Source organism: Pseudopipra pipra, chromosome 21 (assembly GCF_036250125.1).
Source record: "Pseudopipra pipra isolate bDixPip1 chromosome 21, bDixPip1.hap1, whole genome shotgun sequence".
In the NCBI taxonomy this organism is placed as follows: Eukaryota; Metazoa; Chordata; class Aves; order Passeriformes; family Pipridae; genus Pseudopipra; species Pseudopipra pipra.
The window spans coordinates 9125672-9146825 of record NC_087569.1 but is presented as its reverse complement, the minus strand read 5'-3'; the positions used below and the strand labels follow the sequence as shown (position 1 = coordinate 9146825).

The 21154-nt window shown below is 47.7% G+C and overlaps 1 protein-coding gene across 1 annotated transcript in view; it reads left to right on the top strand.

Annotated features, from left to right (window-relative positions):
• The window catches only part of TBX4 (T-box transcription factor 4), a 31457-nt gene extending 12220 nt beyond the window's left edge, over positions 1–19237 (top strand). The window contains exons 3-8 of the mRNA XM_064678036.1: positions 662–781; positions 2404–2551; positions 12656–12808; positions 14802–14890; positions 15226–15467; positions 16864–19237. Of these exons, the coding sequence (XP_064534106.1) occupies positions 662–781; positions 2404–2551; positions 12656–12808; positions 14802–14890; positions 15226–15467; positions 16864–17486 (1375 nt within the window). The 3' untranslated portion in view covers positions 17487–19237. The remainder of the gene's footprint in view (positions 1–661; positions 782–2403; positions 2552–12655; positions 12809–14801; positions 14891–15225; positions 15468–16863) is intronic.
• Positions 19238–21154: the final 1917 nt, after the last annotated feature.

The window sequence follows — 21154 nt, the reverse complement described above, 5'->3', positions numbered from 1 at the left end:
TGGTAAATCAGCGGGACGGGCGCGTTTCCATGGGGAGCTCTGCCCTGCTCCTGGCTCCAGCAGGGTTTAATGGCTGTGTGTGAATCTGGGAAATCTGGGAAGGCCCATCTGTGCCACCGCCGGGTTCAACCCTCAGTCTCCCCGTGGGCTTTGGTGATCCTCAGTTTGTTGGAGGGAACTCAGGAGTAGGGACTTGGTGTCATGGATGTTGGGATCGTGTGAATGAGGAACCTGAGCGTGCTCAGGTTCTTCAGAAGTGGAGTCAGATCTCATGGCTGTTCATGCACTTTCATGGCAGCAAGAAACCTGCAATCCTGAGGCTGCCAGAAGCTGGGTAGAACCTCCTGTACGTCTGAAGGCTCCTTGTCCAAGCCTCCCACAAAGAGGGATGTGTTGATCCCCCCCCATCTCTCTGTGCATCCACCTTTTCCTGGTGTCCCTCATCCATATTTGTGCTCCATTTTGCACCAGGACACGCTCTGGAAAGAGTGAGTTGAATTCAGGTGATGTACAAGCAGCAATAATGTTCTGTAGCTCATTTGTCCTTGTGTGAGTTCATCTCATGGTGGATCTGCCTTTTTGGGTGCTGCTCCAAGTTTCCATCGGTTCCAGCGCTGCTCCAGGTCTCTCACTAATGTCTTAACCCTTTGCTTTTCCTAAGGAGGATGTTTCCTAGTTACAAGGTCAAAGTGACTGGAATGAACCCCAAGACCAAGTACATCTTGTTGATCGACATCGTCCCAGCTGACGATCACCGGTATAAATTCTGTGACAACAAATGGTGAGAGAACATTCCTGTTTGCCTTCTTTTCCATAAGAAAATTGCAGTTGGGTCAGCCATTTGTTGTGCAGACTCAGAAACCAACACAAACACCTTCCCACGGGAGGGACACCAACGTCCCGGAGCCCTCTTTGGTGGAGCAGGGATGGAGACAACAGCCAAGGGCTGGAAGTTAAAGCCAGGCAAACACAAAATAAAATATTACTAACAGACCAGGGGATTGACTGCTGGAACAAAGTGCTGATAGGGATGGTGAGTTGTCCATGCCTGAAGTGCTCTAGACTGGGTGTCTTTTTGGAGGAGATGCTTTAGGCCAAGCGTAGGTTGCCTGGCTCTGTGTGGTGCAGGAGGGTGAAGCCACAGCCTGCATTATACCAGAGGCTGGACTGGATGATCTAACGGTCCACTTTGTTGTTCAAAATTAAGTATCTAAGTGAGTCAAGGAAAGTTATAAATTCCTTTCTTCCGCAGTAATGTTTTACTTTTAGGAGAGCAGCTCTGAAGCGAAATGTGGGATGGTTCACTCAGAGCCTTTATTCTCTTCTGTTGTTCTTCCCTTCCCTGTGCCTTTGAGTGAAGCTCCATACCCAAGAGGCAGCTGTGATTTTTGCTCTCTGACAAAGGAGTTGTTTTCCCTTTGGATTTTTACCCCCCAAAGTGCCCACCAGCCTCCCTCAGTGCCACCATTCCCTGTGGTTTTCCCAAACCCTTCCACCGGCTGCTGCCTGGTGAAAAGATGAGCAATGGAAAATCTCACAGGCCTCTTAATGGGAACGAGCCTGGTGACATCCCATAAAGCAGCAATAATTCACTTGCACATTAGGGCTGCTCTAGTTTTTTAAAAGAAATCCCTTTTCTGTGTGCTTTTGTCCCGGAATGCCGCTGGGTAAGAGGAGTGGACTGAGGGTCTCTGCGCCACGGTGGCCACTTTGTGTGTTTCAAACATTAAACACGAGATGATGGATAGTTGTTAACTCTGTTTAATTGAGTTTTTGCCAGCCCTAGAGCTGTTTCCCCTTTTCCTTTTATTGCTGCTGGAAAGTTTCTTTTGTTTTTTGGTAATATTGCTTTTATTGGGGTTTTATGGGAGGAGAACAATGCGGAGTGATGAGGGCGTTGCCATTAAGTGATGTCTCATGGCTGGGTCTTGTGTCCATGAGAGCTGGTGGTGGTGGTGTGGGGCAAGGGGAGCTGGCAGAAGGGTACAAGGGCAGCACCCTGTGCCAGCACACAGCTCCAGAGCAGGGAGCAGCCCCTTCCCACTGGGATAGGCTGTGGGAGTGCACCCACACTGGTACTGGTGCTCACAAGTACCTTCTCCTGGGAAGTGTGTGAGACCATCTGCCTTTGCAGAAAGGTCTTTGAAGGCTTCCAAAAACCCAGACAAGATTTCCTCCTTGACCACTGCCAGTCCAGAGCCCCTGCCCCAAGGAAACCCCGTGTGGAGCAGGGATGGGGTCACTCTGCCAGCCCCTGGAAACCCCCACGAGCAGCAGGAGCCTCCTCAAGTCCCCACGTCCTCCTGTGTCCCCCTCAGGGCTGGTGGGAGGGTTGCTGGGCTGAGGTCAAGGACAAAAAGCTGTGCCTGGGAGGTGATCAAGCTGTACCCTCTGTGTCTGCAGGATGGTGGCCGGGAAGGCAGAGCCGGCCATGCCGGGCCGGCTGTACGTGCACCCCGACTCCCCGGCCACGGGGGCACACTGGATGCGCCAGCTGGTGTCCTTCCAGAAGCTCAAACTCACCAACAACCACCTGGACCCCTTTGGACATGTAAGAGAGAACTTCTGCAAGGGTTTTGGGCAGGGGTGGGCCAATCTTGTGGAAAATCCTGTGTTTTGGGAATGCAGAGGTGGGGAGCACACAGTTATCTTCTCCAGTGCATTTAACAACTCGGACCAAGGGCCCTTCCAGCCTGCCAGGAGAATGGGGGCTTAGATAAAAACATGGTTTGCACCATCTGAGCTGAAAGTCAGGTGAAAATTAACCAACCTTGGGAGGAAGGGAAGACGAAGTTTAAAACCCTTCTAAGTGTGGTGCCATCAGCTCCTCCTCAGCACCACAGGTAAGAGAGTCTAATTTGTGTCATCAAATGTGTTTGTTTAACCTGCTAACCTTTAAAGCAGCATCCCTTTGGGGGGTGAGGGGGGCTGTGAGAAGGGTACAGAGTGTGAAGGGGTGTATCTCTTGCTCAAAATGATTGTGCATCGAGCCTCTAAAGAGCAGGTTTTCCTGCAGAGTCGATGTCCTGATGCTCCTAAAGCCACCTGGAAAGTGCAACCCTGGCACAGCTAAATCAGCCTGAGATTTGTGGCTCTGACTCCAGAGGCAGGACGACCCCACAGGCTCAAAAGGCTGCTAAAAATCCAGGATTTGTGTGACTTTTGCACATTTTGAGACTCGCAAAGCGCCGCGCCGGTGCCGCGTGTCGCCGGTGCCGCGGCAGAGCCGGGCTCTGGCAGCGTGACACGGTGATAACCTGACCCTCTTCCCAACCTACTGACCCCAAGGAAACATGTGTGAGCTTCAAAGGCTCATCGGGACCGTTTAATGCCGGCCTTATTAATCACAGGCGGGCTCTCCCCTTCGCTCTCCTCCCAGGGGGGAAAAGCACCACGGAAATGAAATGAAATTAAATAATACAATGCAACAACCGCGTTCAGGGTCGCACGGTAAAAATCCCACAAACTCCCCCAGTGCCACCCTTTGGGTGCCACCCCCAGCCACCCCCAGCCTGCTGAACACGCACGTGGCACTTTTCCACCCCGTGTTTTTCCCCCTCGGTTTTAACTCCGCAGCTTTTAATATACGACTGTTTATGTTGTAAAACGTAAACCGTAAAACACACAGGATGTGCGATGTGGCTGTAAAACAAACAGGATGTGCAGTGTTGGTTTTGCAACTTTAAACGTTTGCTTTTCCTGACTTTGTCATTTTTTTATTTTGACTGCGATTTTAACGCTGCATTTTAACGGGGAAGATTTTTTGGGTTTGGGGTTTTTTTCCCCCCCTCTCCCCTTTTCAGTGAACAGCCTGTTTGTCCTCCCATGAAGCTTCACTAGTGACCCAGAGGGGACTCTGGTTTGGGGTTTGGGGTTATACCTGCATCACGATGCCATGCTCCAGGTGAGCCCTGCTCAGTGCTCTCAGGCCATGCCCACAGCCCAGCACATTCCCTATGTTTTCACGTTGGGAAGATGCCTGAGATAAGCTATTTTGAGTGCCCATTTTGCTGTTCAGTTCAGGCATGGACAACCTGCCTGGTTAAATGGGGTTGAGCCCATTCTCAGACATCTCCTTTTTAGGCTTCTAAATTAATCATCTGCTTTAGAGACGTGGTGCTCCACTTTTGTTGTGCAAATGGAGGAGAGCTGGACTCTGCACCAGGAGAGTGGGAATCCTCCCATCAGTTCTGGCTGAGGACTGCTCTGCTGTTGCAGGGGTGGCTGATGTCCTGTCCCTGGATGGGCAGTGCCTGCCCGGCGCAGTCCCACGAAGGAATAATAACAGCTTCTCATTTCTAGGAATTTGTTCCCAGTGACTGCAAACACTTTCTTGAAGCTCCCTAGGAAAAACAAGTCGGGAAAGCCACAGGGTTTGTTTGCCTTCCCGTGAGCCAGCAGAGCCTGCCTGCGCTTCCTTTTGTCTCTGATTTCCTCCAAACCTCAAAACCACGCTGGGGGAGGATTTCTGCAGGCTTGGTTGGTGATTTTTTCAGTGTGTGAGCTGTGCTGGGTCACCCCCCTGGCACCCTCAGCCACTGCAGGCTCCTGAAGGTGTCGTGGCACTGGGCTCCCTGCCTGGGACACATCCCTCTGAGCCTGGCTCCTGCACTCCTGGGGTGTCACCTGAGAGACAGACAGGCAGGAAATTCCCATTATTCCACTGGATTCATTGATGAACCAACCCATCAGACCATGCCCTGGGTGCGTGTGCTCTAATAGCTGCTTAACAGCGGGGGCAGGCAGCCCCAGGGAGTTCATAAAGACAAGTGTAGGCACATTTAAGGCTTAAAATAAGTAAGTTAAACAGCTTAATTAATAAGCTGTGGAGCTGAAGCCCTCGCCGCAATCCACGGAATTAGATTGGAGATTATTTACCGTGCTGGGGATGCGGGAAAGCCTCTCTCTGTGACACCCAACCCATAGCCCAGCCACCAGCCCTTCCTCTCCAGCCCCACAAACCCCACTCCTGCTGCTTCCCCTGGCCCCTTATCTGTTGTGGTAAATCATTAGTTACAGTCAGAGGCACGGGAGGCATTTTTCACTGTAGGACTGAGCAGATTTGATATAAGATTTAATTCAGAGCTCTGTAATCTGCCTCAAACCCCACCAGCTGAGCAGGTTTTGTGGCAGGTAAGCCTGTGCCCAGCTCACACAGCACAGCCTGGAAACATGGGCTGTATATTTTGCTCCGGGGGGATTTTTCATCCATGAAAGGCTTCTTTCACACCAGGCTTAACAACTGAGAAACGCTCGTGTTGAGAATGGATTAAGAAATCAGCAGCCCCTGTAATGTTTAGCTGCAGCAGGGTCCATCTGATCCCAAAGAAAGCATTGTAAGCCACCCCTGCTCGGAGTGAAATCTGAATTTATGTATTTTCAAAGCTTTACATGCAGAGATAATCAGCCTGATAGAGCCTCTGATTTACGTGGGGCCGGTGAGTGATTATGGGCATTAGGGATTGTGGCAGAGCTGGTGCTTCGCCCTCTAATGCCACGGGGATACCAGAGATGAAAATAATCCTGTGAGTGTCAGCCAGAGTGGCACACCCCTTCTCCTGCCTGGGAAATGCCTGGCTGTGTTTTCCAGGAGAAAAACTGGAATGATTCCGTGGTGAGCCAGGTCATATCCTTGCAAGTGCCAACAGATCGTTGGGTAATCACAGCCTGCACAAAAATCAGCTCTCCACTGGAAAGGAGAATGTAGCACGTGGATTTCTTTAGAAGGTTGGTTCAGGGCCCACGGGGGAATATCAAGGGAGCATCTCCTCAGTGATAAACACCCATGGATGGAATTCCACCTTCTTCAGAGGACTGAAGTATGTAAACAGTGAGAGGAAGAAGGTGCCTGTGAGATCGTCCTTATGGAGCTGTGGGGCAGGTGGAGGGTGCTCAGGGTGGGGGTGAAGCTGCTGAAGGGGTGTGGAGGAGTTGCTGAGGGGCTCCAGCTTGGACCTGCAGTGAGGTTGTTGTGTCAATGGCACATAATTATGTGCATGGAGGTACTTAATCTATATAAAGGTATTTAATATATATAAAGATACTCAATATCCCTTGAGATGAGCAGTGAGAGCCACACAGAGGGTTAAACAACATCCCTGAACACGAGGGGTGCTGCAAAGAAGCAGAGGCTGTTAATTAGGGCCGGCTTTAATTTGGTTTTACACTGTGTACATGACAGGGAGGACATGAGGACACTGCAGGACTGGCCATGAGGAGTCCCAGCTTTAGGGAAGGACATCAGGTTGGTGGCTCTGGACATGTGCTGGCAGTGCAGGATCTTTCCCCAGAGGACCTTTGGAATGGGGTTTCAGTGTCCAGAGGAGCTGGATAGCCGCTCTGAGGGAAGCCCATCTCACCAGATGTGATACAGCTGGGAGAAAACCTTGCAGCTTCACACCCAGGTCCCCTCTTTTCCTGGTTTTAGGCAGGCTGGGAATACTCAGGGTCAGGAAAGGCTGGAAAACAGCAGCAGAGCAAGTGCATCCCATCAGGGGGTTGTGCTTTTGTTGTTGCTGTTGCTGTCAGTGACTCCACTGAAATGAAGCCTCTGCCAGAGGACTTGTCTGTTCCTGGGCTCCTGCAGCCAGGCCGGCTTGGAAAGGGAGAGAGCAGCACCTCAGGATCTCTGGCAGGCTCCAGCTGGGACCAGATCAACTGGTAAAGGTTTTGTTCAAAAAAAAAAAAAAGAAATATAAAGAATATACAGATATATTCCAGCATATGTAAAGGTATTCCTGCAGGGAAAACCGAAAAGAATACAAGTAATGAATGAAGATTAGAAGTGGAGGTTGTGACAAATAAAAGTGGATATTTATCATTTAATCCCCCCAACACAGTATTGCTTTTAAAATACAGCTTTTATTTTAGTTTCTGAGATGTAACCCAGTGAGGTTTAAAGCTGCAGGATATTATAGAGGGCTGGTCACTTTTGATAGCATTTTAAGGGATACTCCTGGTTTTCCTGACCCAGATCTGCTGTTTACTGGCTTTACCCTTTAACGCTGATGAGTTTGTTATTTCTCTCCAGATTTAATATTTGCACACTTGGTTTTATTTGATTATCACTGAAAGACTTAATTTTTCTCCAAGTCTTGGGGTTTCCTTTCCATTTCTCCATTAATTTTTCTGTCTGTGCTCGTCAGGAGCACTCAGGCCCCTTAATGAGCTTCATGTCCTACCAATCTTGCAAACCCCTCGTTTTTATTTATAATTTTTGTTTTATTTGTTTGCTTTATGACTTGTGGCCAAGCAGTTTCCTCTCGGGTGCTGGTATGAGGTTTATGTGCTGCCTTGGCAGCAGCTCCACCTTGGCCCTGCTGGATTTTCCGGATGGATGGATGGATGGATGGATGGATGGATGGATGGATGGATGGGCCCATGGCAGCTCCCAGGGGAAATCCTGCCTGCACTATCCTGTAGCAAGAAAGCATTTCATATCCTTATTCTCAGCTGAAGATTTCTTACTCTCATATATATATATATATGTATTTTTTTTATGTATTTATCTATTTATTTATTTAATATAAATTTATTTTATATATTAATTTTCTTTTATTTATTTATATCTATAAGATATCTTATTAATATGTATGATTTCTTATATATACATAAGGAATTTATACAATATATATTTTTCTTTTCTTTATATTGAAAAATAAGAAATAAGTGAGAATTTTAGATATATATGTACACATATGTATACACATTCACCCATTTATAAGTATATATATAATATATATTTTCTATATATATATAGAGAGAATATATATAATATACAATATACAATATATAATATATAATATATCATATATAATATAATTTATCATATATCATATATAATATATAATATATAATATAATATATAGTATATATTATATATTGCCTGTATATATTATTTATATTACATATTTTTAATATATATATATAGATAGATAAATCTCTCCCAGTACTAACGAACTTTTTTCTCAATCCATTCAAACCTTGAAAAAACCCTTTTTTCCAGCCCTAAATTTGCAGACAATTTTTTTTTGTTGGAGCATCACTCATCCTTCTGCCGAAAGAATATCCATGAAAATTTTATTTTCTTCTTTCTTTTCATTTTTCCCCCCCCACCACCCATTTTAGGCAATGTCTCCCAGCTGATCAGAGCAATGGTGGTGCCCAAACAAATTATAAAGCCCAATGTGGAGTTTTACATCCTGGAATGGTGTCCCAGTCTGGGGTGGGATCTGGCCTGGAGAAGGGCAAGGGAAGAGGTCACTTTGTGTCCAGGGGTGACAGGGGGGCAGGTGACACCAGGGGGGGTCACACGCTGGGGGGTCCCAGAATATCCCACCTGGGCTCCTCCCTCACCTGCCCATTCCCAACCAAACCCTCCCGTGCCAGAGTGGAGGTGGAAATCACACCAAAGCCAGGAAACACCACAGTGAATTCCAACTGATGTTGGATGGGAAAGAACCAGGGGAGGGGAAAAAAAAGAAAAAAAACCAGAAATCCCATCTTTGGCCACCTCGTAAGAAACTATTTGTCTGAGCTCGTGTTGAATGTTTTCCCAGGATTTTCCAGCCTTTCTTTTATTCCTCACTCTGTGGATTGCCAGGACAAATGTGTGGGTTTGGGAGGCTCCTTTGCTGGAGCCTGGATGGATTCAGGGCTGGATTCAGGGCTGGAATCAGGGCTGGAAAGAGCCCTGTCCTGCCTTTGGGCAGAGTGGGGTGAATCCTTCCCTGGAGATGTGTGAAAATGGATTCAGGGGATTTTAGAGCTCATGTTTTTGCTGCTGTAAGAGGGTGTCTGAATATATTTGGTTTTATTTGGTTGAGCTGGAGGATCTCGAGGGTCTCTCCCAACCTAAAGGACAGTATGATTTTAATTACTATGATTTTAATTACTTGCTTTGAGGTGAGGTGTCCCTGTGAGCTCCAGGGGGGGGATGCGATCCCACCATCTTCCCAGGACACATCCTGTTCATCCTGGGCAGCACAGGTGCTGAGAGGGGCATCCCCAAACCAATCACTCCTAAAGAAAACTGCAGTTTGGGATGGTTTGCACCCTCAAATGCTCTAAATACTGATGGAGGTGCTCTGCAGAGGGCTGTGATCCTGCAGAGCCTCTTTGATTAACACACCGAGGTATTTTTATGCAGAAAAACTGAATCCTCAGGTTTTTGCTCTGCTCAGTGTCCCAGTGTGGGACCAGGGCCAGCCTTGGCTCAAAGGCTTTTTCACTTTGAAAGAATAGAGGGAAGGAAGAAAGGAGCAGAAAATATATATTAAAATGCAAGATTTTATATTAGTTATGTGATCCCCCGGGACTGACCATAAAATTATGTGGCTTTTTCGTAGCCGTTTACTGTTCAATATAAAAAGGGCAGTTGCCATGGCAACCCCTGCATCGTGTGACATCCGATACCTCGGCAGAACAGGGAGAGCTCTTAAATCAACTCCCCGAATTTCATAGGAGAGTAAATACATTTTCCTGGTGATTCCAGGGCAGGTTTGCACTGTCACGAGGAACGTGGCACCGTCACCCCGCTCGGTTTGTGGCCTTTGGGCCCCATCCTGCAAACTTGGCAAAAGCCTTCTGATTGGGGGGTTCTGGTTGGGATATCTGTTTGATTTACCACTTGTTGGTTTGTTTTGGTTTGGGGTTTAATATGGAAAAAAAAATTTGTTTATTCATATTTATTATTTTTGTTATTTTTATTTATTTATGGATGTCTGAACTGTTCCTTTCGTGAGCAAATAGACAAGATCCCCAAGCTGCAGTGAGAGGCTTTCCCTTCCTAAGTGTGTCTCAGTGCTGCTCAGGAAACACTCTTTTCCCATTTCCCTCCCTAATTTTATACCCTTGCCTTTTATCACGTTCTAACCAATACACCAGCAGCTATTTTCAGCAGCAAGATGAGGCAACGCTGTTTCTTTTTCATCAGCCAAACTATTTCAAACTTTGTACTGAAAACCACATAAAAATGGGTGTGACAGTGTCTGATACTGAGTTAATCTCCCCATGACCTTGCAATGAGAAAGGTAAGTGCAGGAAAATATAAAGTCACTCTTTTAGCATAATCTCGGAGGCTGAGGGCTCTGTCCCATCAATTAAAATACTTCTCATTTTTGACACAGTTCTTGGAGTTCCTCTTTCTGCTGATCTCCATCGTCAGGGCGGAATTTACGTTCGTTTTGTGTATTTTTAGCCAGTGACCAGTTTTCCAACAGCAGCCTTGAAAACTATTTAGCCTGAATTTGCGCTGACCCGGTGTTTTGGAGCCAGAGATCATTTTTTTTTGGATGGTTTGGAGGGATTTGGGACGCACGGGGCTCACCCCAGGCACAGGGGAGGAGGGGGTGTGTGCAGAAATGTGTGTGTCTGTGAAATGTGGGGTTTGTGTGGACAGTGGTTCCCAAAATATGTGGGAAATCCCCCTGTGCAGCCGCAGGGGAGCACAGGGAAGTGTCCAAAGCAGCACCACGACTCCCCATTTTCAACCTTGTAAGTGTAATTGCTAAATTAAGCCATTTAGGGGTTTTTTTTGCCCCCCACAAACAGATATCAAGCAGTTCATGATGAACCTCCAGGCAGGTCTGCAGGCACAGCTGTAACTTCGAGCATCTGTCAAAAATCCTTTCCTGAATTCTTTTATTAGGCTCCAAGAAGTAATATTCTGTTCATTTTGGAAATTGTTTGGACTTCTTGAATTTGAAGGTGTTATTTATATATAAATATATGTACATATATATATTTCAAGGGGTTGTAGCCCAGTTGATACCTCTTTGGAGGGGGAATATGGACTTTTTTTACAGTGTATCTAAACCTAGTGTTCTGATTTTCCCTTTGGAAATCTCAGTTTGTTTTCTTCATCCTGAAGTTGAGTTGCTCAAACTCTGGGGACCCATCACCTGACCTGGGACAGGCAGTGAGGATCCCTCAGCACACCCCAGCTTTTGCTCCAGACAACCATTGTTTATCAGCTTGGCTCAGCTCTTAATTACTGAAAATTAAAATGTCCCCTCTTGTGACAGTCCTGTCCCTCTGGTGTTACTGCCTTGGCTTTGTTTTACGAGTGGCTGATACATGAAAGCAGAGAAAAGGCTCCAACCCAAAACCTGAGCCGACCCTCTCAGATCTACACCCTGCCCATCAACGGCCACAAAGTGCTTCAGAGACTCGATGCAAAGCTGATAAAATGCCAAAAATTCCTGGTTCTCCCTCTTGGGGAGCAGGGAGGGTTGTCTGGAAAACGTCAACAATAAAAATTGCATTTAAGTGGTGTATAATGCAGCTGCTACTGTGGGCAGAGCGAAGGGCTTTAAAGAGCACAAGCTCCATACACTGTCTTCCATCCCGGCTGGAGCTGCCACTGGGAGCTCTCCTTGGGATGGGAGTCAGGTAGAAAGGGTTCCTGAACACAAAATTCTTCTGTTTCTTAGTAATTCTCATTCAAAATTGGCTAAATCCTCAATTAGTGTGAACTGACTCTGCTCTGTTGCATTGTGGACATCCACCCATCCATCCACCCATCCTTCCATCCATTCATCCATCTGTCCATAGATCCATCCATCCACCCACCCATTTATTTACCACCAGGGGAAGACACCACCCATCCCAATGTTCCCTCCTTGGCCCTTTTCCTGTGCCCCTGTCGGGGACAGACGTGTCCTTGCAGCTGCTTTGGGTGCCCCAGGGGTGACAGCCTGGCTGGAGACCCCCTCTCCTGCAGGACCAGCCGGGTTCAATTAGCCCATTTGGGACAGGAAAAAAGAGATGGAAAGGGATTACGCCAAGAAAGCCAGAAAGCAGTATTTCTTCTTTGCCCAAGAGAAGGAATAAAGGCTTTTCTTAAAACCATCCCACTTCTTAAAAGAAATTCCATTTCTCGAAGCCGTTTTCATCTGGCACATCCCTCCTTTGTGGGAGCTCAGTGCTGCAGGGCCGGGCTGGGATGGGCTGGGCAGCCCCTCTCAGCCCCATTAGCTCCATCTGAGGACTCTGTGCTGCCCTGAGCCTTTAAAAAATCCCCAGGCTGGGTCCTGCCTTTCCCTCACCAGGCCTTGAGAAGGGGCAGGAGCCGTGGGGTGGCTGCGAGGGGTGCCCAGACCCTGCCACCCACACGCGGCCGCTCCACAAGCAGCAGGAGAAAACAAATCTGCCCCTTTTGTAGTTTTCTTTTACCAGCAGATAAAAAAAACCCCAGAGCTTTCTAGTTTTCTTTCCCCCTGTGGTTTCTGTGGTGTTGTTTTTTTTTTCCCCCCTGCTAAACTGTGTATTTTTCAGCTCAGTAAAGTATTTACTGGGGATCTTTACAGAGCAGTCTGCTGGTGAATTATATATTGTACAGCTTCAGCGTGAGCTGGGGGAAAAAAATGATGGCATTTTTTCCACCCAGACTGACTCTATCCAATAGCAATAGGAAAATGAGAGTTTACCAGGAAAGCTTTAAGTTCAGTCCTGCTTGCCAGAGCAGCAGATACCTTTTCTGTCTTGGTTCATGTGCATTTTATACAAAGAGATTTTCCCTTCTAACTCGCAAGCAAAGCTAGAGCTGAGCCCTGGTGGGCTCTGGGTCCTGCTTGGAAAGTCTGGTGAATAGCTATGGCTTGTCTTTTTTATTTTTTTAAATGGATTTCTTACTTTGGCACCGATTGTTTTCCAGATCATCCTTAATTCAATGCATAAATACCAACCACGGCTGCACATCGTGAAGGCGGACGAGAACAACGCTTTTGGCTCCAAGAACACAGCCTTCTGCACCCACGTCTTCCCAGAGACATCCTTCATATCAGTCACCTCCTACCAGAATCACAAGGTAGTGTGATTATTTTTTTTTTGGCCTTTTTGGGCTAAAAGTGCTTTGTTTCTGGTCAGGGGCTTTGTAACTCACAGCGAGAGGATCTTCCCCACTGCAGCCACACAGTGCTGTGCTTTGGTGAGTGGGATCTGCCTGCTTGGAGGGAGGGGGAGAGCCTGTCATGCTGCTTTAAAAGACAATTTTCCACCCTGGCACCAAGCACGAGAGATGAGCCAGAGGATGCAGCTCTGGAGCATCCCTGGTAACAATATTTTGGCAGACCCTGCATATTCAGAATCTAATGAATCACTGTGCTCACAGTGCTGGGGTGTCATTCAAACAGCAAAGCACATCTCATAATGACCAGCAAAGCTTGCCCATAAATCTGCAGTGCAAAGTAATTACAGTGTGTGTGTGTTTAGTGAGACACACGTGGAGTGGGACCATAAAAACGCCGGCGCTGCGGTTTGCACGTGAAGGCAGGAGGGGTTGGGGGGGGTTGGGGTAGTTTTGGGGGGGATATAAAGTACAAAGGGCTCAGTTCTGTGCTGGGGAGGGTGTGTTGGGGTCTGGTTTCTCTCCTGGTTTCAGGGTGTTGGCAGTGGGGGCCGTGGGCAGCATCCTGAGGGTTTTCCCAGCCCAGGTTCCCAGCAGGACTGAGCAGTGGGACAGTAAATTGTCACCTCCCTGTGGCACTGTCACCAGGGCAGGGAGAGGGGAGGATGGCAGGCAGGGGATGGCAAGGCTCTGGATTCTATCCTGCTACTGCTCTGCCTGCCTTTGCTCCCACTCCCAGGCAGTTTTCCTAATGGTAAAGCCCAACTGTGGGGTTGTTTGAGGATGAATTGGGATTTTTAAAGTGCATCAGGGTTCATAACAAAGGTACAGAGTGAGGTGGCACTGCTGGAGCCCTCCTGTCACCCCCAAACCTGCCCTGGGTTACTGTGCCACCTCCTTCTCTACACATTCATAGGAAAATCCTACAGGAACAGGAACAAGTGTGAAATTCTTCCTCCCCAATAACCTGACCAGAGCTTTTCCTCCCAAGCAGGATGCCTGTGTGCCCTTTGATGCCTGAAGCACAGAGTCCTTGCAAAAATTCTGCAATTAGTGAGCTAATTAGGAGACTCAGAGCAGAAATATGGATGTGAGTGTTATGGTAAGGCAGGGGAGGAAAAAGTGCCCATTAGGACACTGAAGTGAATCCTGTTAGAAAAGTTGTAGCTGTTGGTGTAAAACGACCAGTTACCCAAACATGGTTAACCAAAAAGAAGTTATATTTAATATGTACTTAAATTAAAATGTCTGGTGTCAATAGTGCCTTTCATCCCTAAGGTTCCCAAAGTGCTCCATAAACTTCTTACTCCCACTGTCACTGCTGTACAGCTGGTTCTGGGGGGGGGTGTAACTGGGTGGCAGCACAGGGTGGACAATTCAAAACCTGCTCTGGGCGTGTCTTTTAGAAGAAACAAATCACTGAACTGTTTTTAGCTCAGAAATACCCTCCTGGCAAGAAGTGTTGTTGCAAATAATTGTCTTCCTAAAGAAAAAAAAAAAGAGTCTGGGTGACTGTGGGCTCCCAGAGGTGGGAAGCTGAGGACAGAGGCAGTGAGGAAGCTGTGAGTGTTCACCCAAAATCCCCTCCTGGCTGGATGAGGCACAAGGAGGGACCGACACCCTGATTCTGCTCGTGTCAGAGGAAAACCACGGTCACTAAACAACAAAATGAAGTCAGGATGCACAAAACTGCTGTCAGGCAGTGGGTTCAGAAGGATCCTACACTTGTGGTTCATCAGCTGCTTGGGAGCTTCCCTGGAGCCTTTTAAATCAGACAAATATATTCTCTCTATCAAGAGCCCAGACTAAGAACACAAGGCCCAGAATAAGATCCAGACTTATTCACAGGGTGTCACACAGGACTGGGCACCTCGACCACCACCTCAGCCCTGCTGCTCTTTTTTTGGTGTGACCTGCTTTCAAACACTTCACCCTTGGTTTTGTTCTTTTAAAGATAACGCAGCTGAAAATTGAGAACAACCCCTTTGCCAAGGGATTCCGGGGCAGCGACGACAGCGACCTGCGCGTGGCTCGGCTGCAAAGGTATGGCCGGGCAGCACCAGGGGCCCTCCTTGGCCTGCTCCCCGTGGGCTGCACCTCTCTGGAGAAGCACTTAGGAGGTGCCTGTGCCGTGGGGCACCACGTGCTTGAGGGCACTGGGGCTTTTGATGCCATTTATACCCCCCAAAAATCTCTTTCTGTCAGTTGGTGACACACTCTGTGTGTTATTTGCCCACACCCAGAGGGGGGTGATGAGTTCATCGTGTTAGGCAAAGGGTGGTGAAGTCATTGGAGATTGCTCTAGGGAAGCCAAGCTAATATTTCATCATTCTGTTGATGGCTGTACAACCAGTAATAATTTTTCTCACTTCTTTCAGCAAAGAATATCCAGTAATTTCCAAGAGCATCATGAGGCAGAGGTTGGTGTCCAGTCATGGCCAGCTTTCAACAAAGCCAGACGTGAACCCACTTCATGGCAATCACCAGACCCTTCAGCATTATCAGTATGAGAATGGTGCTCACATGCAATTTGCAGCTTCGGATACTCAAGACCTGCCACTCAACACCTTCACAGCACAGAGAGATTCAGGGCTCTTCTACCATTGCCTAAAGAGAAGAGGTAACTTGAGTTTTACAGCTGGAAAAGTATTACAGCACTTAAACCTGAGAGTGTGAGCACTGAAAGCTTGTGGCTGGCTCTGGCTGGGTTTGGATTGGTCTCTTGGGCCTTGATCTTTAAGGATACCAGTGTGATCAAAGTGTTTTGGAGGATCAGGAACCAAGAGCTGGCATCTGGGGCAGTTATCAGTGGTTTTGTCCCATAGAAAGTAAATTCAGACTCTTGAGTCAGAGCTGAAAAAATTAATTAGAATGTGTAATTTAAATGGCATGAAGCTTTGCTGGAAAATTATCCACTGTTAGGATCAGCTGAATTAAAAATTGTCTGTAAGGGGCCATTGGCATTAACAAAGTTCTGCACGTTCAGCACTTTCCAAGACAAAACCATCAGCAATTCTCTCACTGTCTGCAGACTAGTGGGACTGTGGAAGCTGTTTATAAGCAGCCCTTTCCTCCTATCCACCAGTTCTCAAGTTTAAGTGAGCTGTGACTACATTCTCTTCCTTTCAATCCAGCATCAGATGAGATCACGGCATGTTTTAAGTTAAACAGAAAAGTTTTGCACAGGAAAAAAAAAAAACAACAACCTTCTATTTGCATGTCTCATTGCTTGCTAATTTATTTAAGCTGTGAGAACCCTCTGATCGTGGCCAAACGAAGAATCCAACAGCACCAGTAATGAGGGCTGCGAGGCAAAGGCGGAGTTTTAGCAGATGTTTAATCTGCAGATGAATTCACTAATTCATCCAAAGAATATTCCTAATAACTAACAGAAAGCTGCTGGTAAACATGGCCATGGTCCCCACAAGCTGCAGGAGAGGGGCTACGGCTCTTCCCTCCCTGTAAAGCTGAGGAAGGGCTGTTGACTGGGAAAGGGCTCCTTTTATCTGGAAATATTTCTGCAGCTTTTGACACGAATATCTGGGAAATGTAGAGTCGTTTTTGCAATGACAGGAAGGCAGGCTGCGATAAGACCCTCTAAGAGACTTCTTGAATTTGTCAGGAGGGACCCCGCAGGAGTGTCAGGGACCTCTGTTATCTGGATGAACGTGAAGTAATCCCTGATGTGAGAAGAGTAGCCCAAGTCCCTCACTTAACCTGACAAATGTCACCAGAACGCTTTGAGGCCAGGGGGGATTAGCCTGACATTTGCAGCACAATGTCTTTTTGATGCTGTACATTGTTTTCCCAAACTCAAAGGGTTTAACCGGATTAATCTGAGAAAAGAGCAGCAGTTCAGTGGAATAACCACAGTTGCCTCCAAGGGGACTCCATAAACTCCACAAACCCAGCCCAGGCTCCCAGCAGGTCTCTGCTAAACCCGTCGTTCCTGACTGTGCGTTTTTGTGCATTTAGCAGCAGGAGCTGCTCCTGACTGTGCATTTTTGTGTCCGCAGAAAGCGCCCGGCACCTGGACCTGCCCTGCAAACGCTCCTACCTGGAAGCCTCGTCCTCTGTGGGGGACGATCACTATTTCCGTTCCCCGCCGCCCTACGAGCAGCAGATGCTGAGCCCGTCCTACTGCGGCGAGGTGGCCCCGAGGGAGGCCTGCATGTACTCTGGGGCCGGGGCCGACATCGCCGGGGTCTCGGCGGTCGACGACCTGCCCCCTCCGCCCCCCCCGCTGGGCTGCAACATGTGGACTTCAGTCGCACCTTACACCAGCTACAGCGTTCAGACAATGGAAACTGTGCCCTACCAGCCCTTCCCTCCTCACTTCCCCGCCGCCCCCATGATGCCGCGGCTCCCGGCCATCGCGGGCCAGGGCTCGCAGCCGCCGGGGAACGGCCACTTCAGCGTCTACAACCAGCTGTCCCAGTCTCAGGTCCGGGAGCGCGTCCCCGCGCCGTCCTTCCCGAGGGAGCGGGTGCACCCGTCCGTGTGCGAGAGGAAACCCCCCTCTCCGCACCTCAACGCGGCCAACGAGTTCCTGTACTCACAGAGCTTCTCCCTGTCCAGGGAGTCGTCGCTGCAGTATCATTCAGGGATGGGGACTGTGGAGAACTGGACTGATGGGTGACTCCCGGGGCCGCAGCCAACGTTCCTGCTCCAGGACAGTGTTCAATCAGTGTTGATACCTGTGGGTAACTTGCACTTCGGGGAGACAAATGTGCATTTCCAGAGGGATTTGTGTGGGTGAAGAGCTTGTATCTTCAGGCACACAGAGAGTTACATCTCCTGTCTCAGTGGGCTGGATCCATCAGGCTCTTACTGACTCCCAAATAAATTAATTCTCGCGTCTTCATCCGGTAGAAACCACCTTCATGACTAACAAGAGACGCAGCCGGTCATTTCCTTTTGCTTGTGATCTCAAACATCACAAGCAAATTTTGGCTATTTGGGAAAAACATGAGCTTCGCTTTTACGGTTCATGAAGTCGAAACATCCCAAAACTCGAAGGAAAACAAGCCGCCCGTTTGGTTGTGCAGCTCCAGGACTGCCGTGGCAGCGCCTCTTTAGGCTCTTTTGATCCGTAGGAATCGCTCCTGCCTCTGGAAGTGCCGTGGGGGCGCGAGGGCCAGCGGGGGGGATCGCTGTGGGGTCAGGGAGCTGCGGTGCCAGCGGTGCCTCCCCGGCACAGCGCAGGGCTCGTGCCACGGCGAGGAGAGGAGAAGGCACCGATGCACAAATGTCTCTTCTTCCCCCCACACCACCATGGGTGGTGGCTGTGGGCAGTGAAGAAGTGAAGTGTTACGCCCGAGGCCGAAGAGCAGATTAGTTGCAGCGTTAGGAACAGACCCAGTGTCTTCAGGCTCCCATCCCTTGATTGAATCACACTTGCTTTATTGCAATATATTTATGAAGTTTAAGCTTAAGACTCGCTAATACTTTCCAGAAACGATTTCTGTATCTGCTGGTACTTGATTTCTTTGCTATTCAGCTGAAATGTGCCTTTTGTGCTATGTTTTTTTTTTTCTCTTTTAAGCTCACTCAGAACATTTCCTTTATGGTGGGGTGGGGTGGGAAGAGCTCCCACCCCATGCCAGGCCTTCCAGTGTACAAATCTTTGTAGAACAGGTAAAAAGCTGTAACCAGTGTATCCATTGCTCCTGCTCTTTACTGAGCAAGTCTCTTGAACTGACTCCTCCAGCACTGGCTTTGCCCACTGGGGTGTCCCCGGGAGGGAACGGGTTGGTGAGGTGGGAATCGGTCACAGGTTGGACTCGATGATCCCAGAGGTCTTTTCCAACCTAAACGATTCTGTAAGGAGGGATCACTTGGCTGGCACTCATGTGGGGAAACAAGTGGAATCCTTTCTGGAACAAAACTCCCACTGCCTTCACCCCCAAAGCTCCTGGGCAGGGATGTGTCCGTGTCCATCCCGCCGAGCTCCACAGGATGGTGACGCTGACGGGATCCAGGAGTTTGGTTCCACCAAAGAGCACAACATTCCAGCCTTAGTCACGCACAGTGGGTTTGTTTTTTTTCCCCCCACTGCTTCCCAAATGGGCAAAGGCAGAGAGCTGAAATCCAAGTTTAGAAGTCGGGAGGTACTTGTGTGTTTGCGTGAATCCATTCCAAGGAAGGGGCTGATGGATGAGGGCCCTGAGGCCACTACAGTGGGTCCCGTTTCCACCAGGACAGTCCCATACCCCCATTCAGCAGCTGATGTGTGTGACTGGTGTGGATTTTGTAACCAGGATTTGGAAATCACTACAATTTTTGCATGCTGAATAGCTATTTATATACATATATATTTTATATATATATATATATATAAAGATATATATATATCACAAATGCAGGCCACGTGTCCAATTCAGCTTTGCTTTTTACGAATGAAATACTTAATAAAAATGAATGTTGCAAGGTTTGTTTTTTTTTTTTTTTGAAAGACATCTATTTAAGATTTTTTTTGTTTTTTGTTACACACCTCTGATGTAAAAACTAAGAACTGGTTAGACAAAAAAACATATATACTACAGATAAATCTTTATTAGAAACCACATTAGATACAGGTGGTAAGGAATTTTTAAATGTTTGTTACATAGCATGGACATTTAATTTTACATATCAGAACATAAAGTCATTTTACTACTATAAGCTGTCTCTGGGTGCATTTCAATAATTAGTATAAAAATGTTCCGTGGTTAATTAAGATGCCTCGTCTCTCTTCTGTCTCCTGCTGTCTGAGTACACCAACCTCACACTTCCCCCTTTTTTTACCACCTCAAAGCTCCACCATCACACTTCACAGGGGTTGGGGTTTCTTTGGGATTTCCCTCACGTTCCTTTGTTTTAAAGGACTCAGGACTTGATCTGAGCACACAGAGTTAAAAGCAGACACTGCCCTGACCACGAGAGCACCAAAAAGCTCAGTTACAGTGACAACAGTGAAGAATTCAAAGTTGGAGGGAGGGGGGAGAGGTCTGAGGGTGTCACTGCCCGTGGTCTGAAATGCTCAGTTCATTTTTTAAGCTGACACTGGATCAACACTGAACCAGACAAATGCTGCCACCACAACCTACAAATTAATGGGGTCAGCAGCCCGGGGTGCAGATGACAGGCTGCCTGGATCTTTAGCCTGTTTTACAAATATGACTAAAAGAATAACAGTGTCATTTTTAATGAATAATCACTGCCTTTATTTTTAATCATTTTTCACACACCTCCTGCTCACAGCTGCAATATTTATTGATTTAAGGCAGTCTAAAAAGCAACTCCTTTAAGAGTTGCTCCAGCAGCTTTCAATCAATGCAGGGGATGTAGAGAAGACTTGCCCATGGAATTAATCCGGGTTTTACCTGGTGAGCACAGAGCAGGCACTGCTGGCAGCCTTTGCAAAGGGTCTCAAATCAGTCACAAGTGCCCTGGGAAACTCTGTGCCAAATAACAAGCTTTTCCTTATAAAAATAGCCCGTGATGTTTGTGAGCACAGGACCTGACTGGGAAAGGCTGAGTTAGCATAAAAACGTGTAAAATTTGGATAAATGCTAATCTGGTCATCTGGGCTCCTTTTATGGTCACTGGAGGGAGATCAGACATTTTGATTAAAGGATGAATCATTCCCTGGTGATGATCTTTTTCCACTCAGAGAAGTTCAGCCACTTAGAGCAGATTTCCCATTTCTAAATGGCCAAAAACCAAGTCAGTGGGATCCCCCTTCTCTGTGACTTTGACCAAGGCATTCAGACAACACCAAAGAGTGGTGAGCTTCCAAATCCCATCCTGAGCACAGATCCAGAGCCAGCACACCCCCAAAGCACCTCCTGCTTGGGTTAATCCACGGAATGGAAACAGGTGGTTGTTTTTTTAGTCTGGTTTATTTTTTCATCGCGAGATTCCCGCCCTGGGTTTGTGTCCAATCCCAAGCTCAAGGGCAAGGAGGGCGGCTCTGGTGTGGCCACAGGAGGCATTTGGGATCCACCTCCTTTATCCCATGTTTCCCACCAGGGTGCTGAGCCCCTGGCAGAGCAGGATCCACCCTGCAGTGCCTGTTGTGGGCAGCCCAGCTCAGAACCAGAGCACGGAAATGCTGAGAGTCCTCGAGGGTTCGGTCTCTTTGTTTTTCCAATCAGAAACACTAAACTGTGGACATCACTAAAAAAAAAAAAAAACAAAAAAATCCCAAAACCCCAACAACCTGCACAGCTTTAAAAGAGATCAAGCATGCTTACTGTGTCCCAGTTTGATTTACTGCAGTTTAAACAGCTTTTAATTCTCAAGAATGTGGAGTTTCACGTGTGG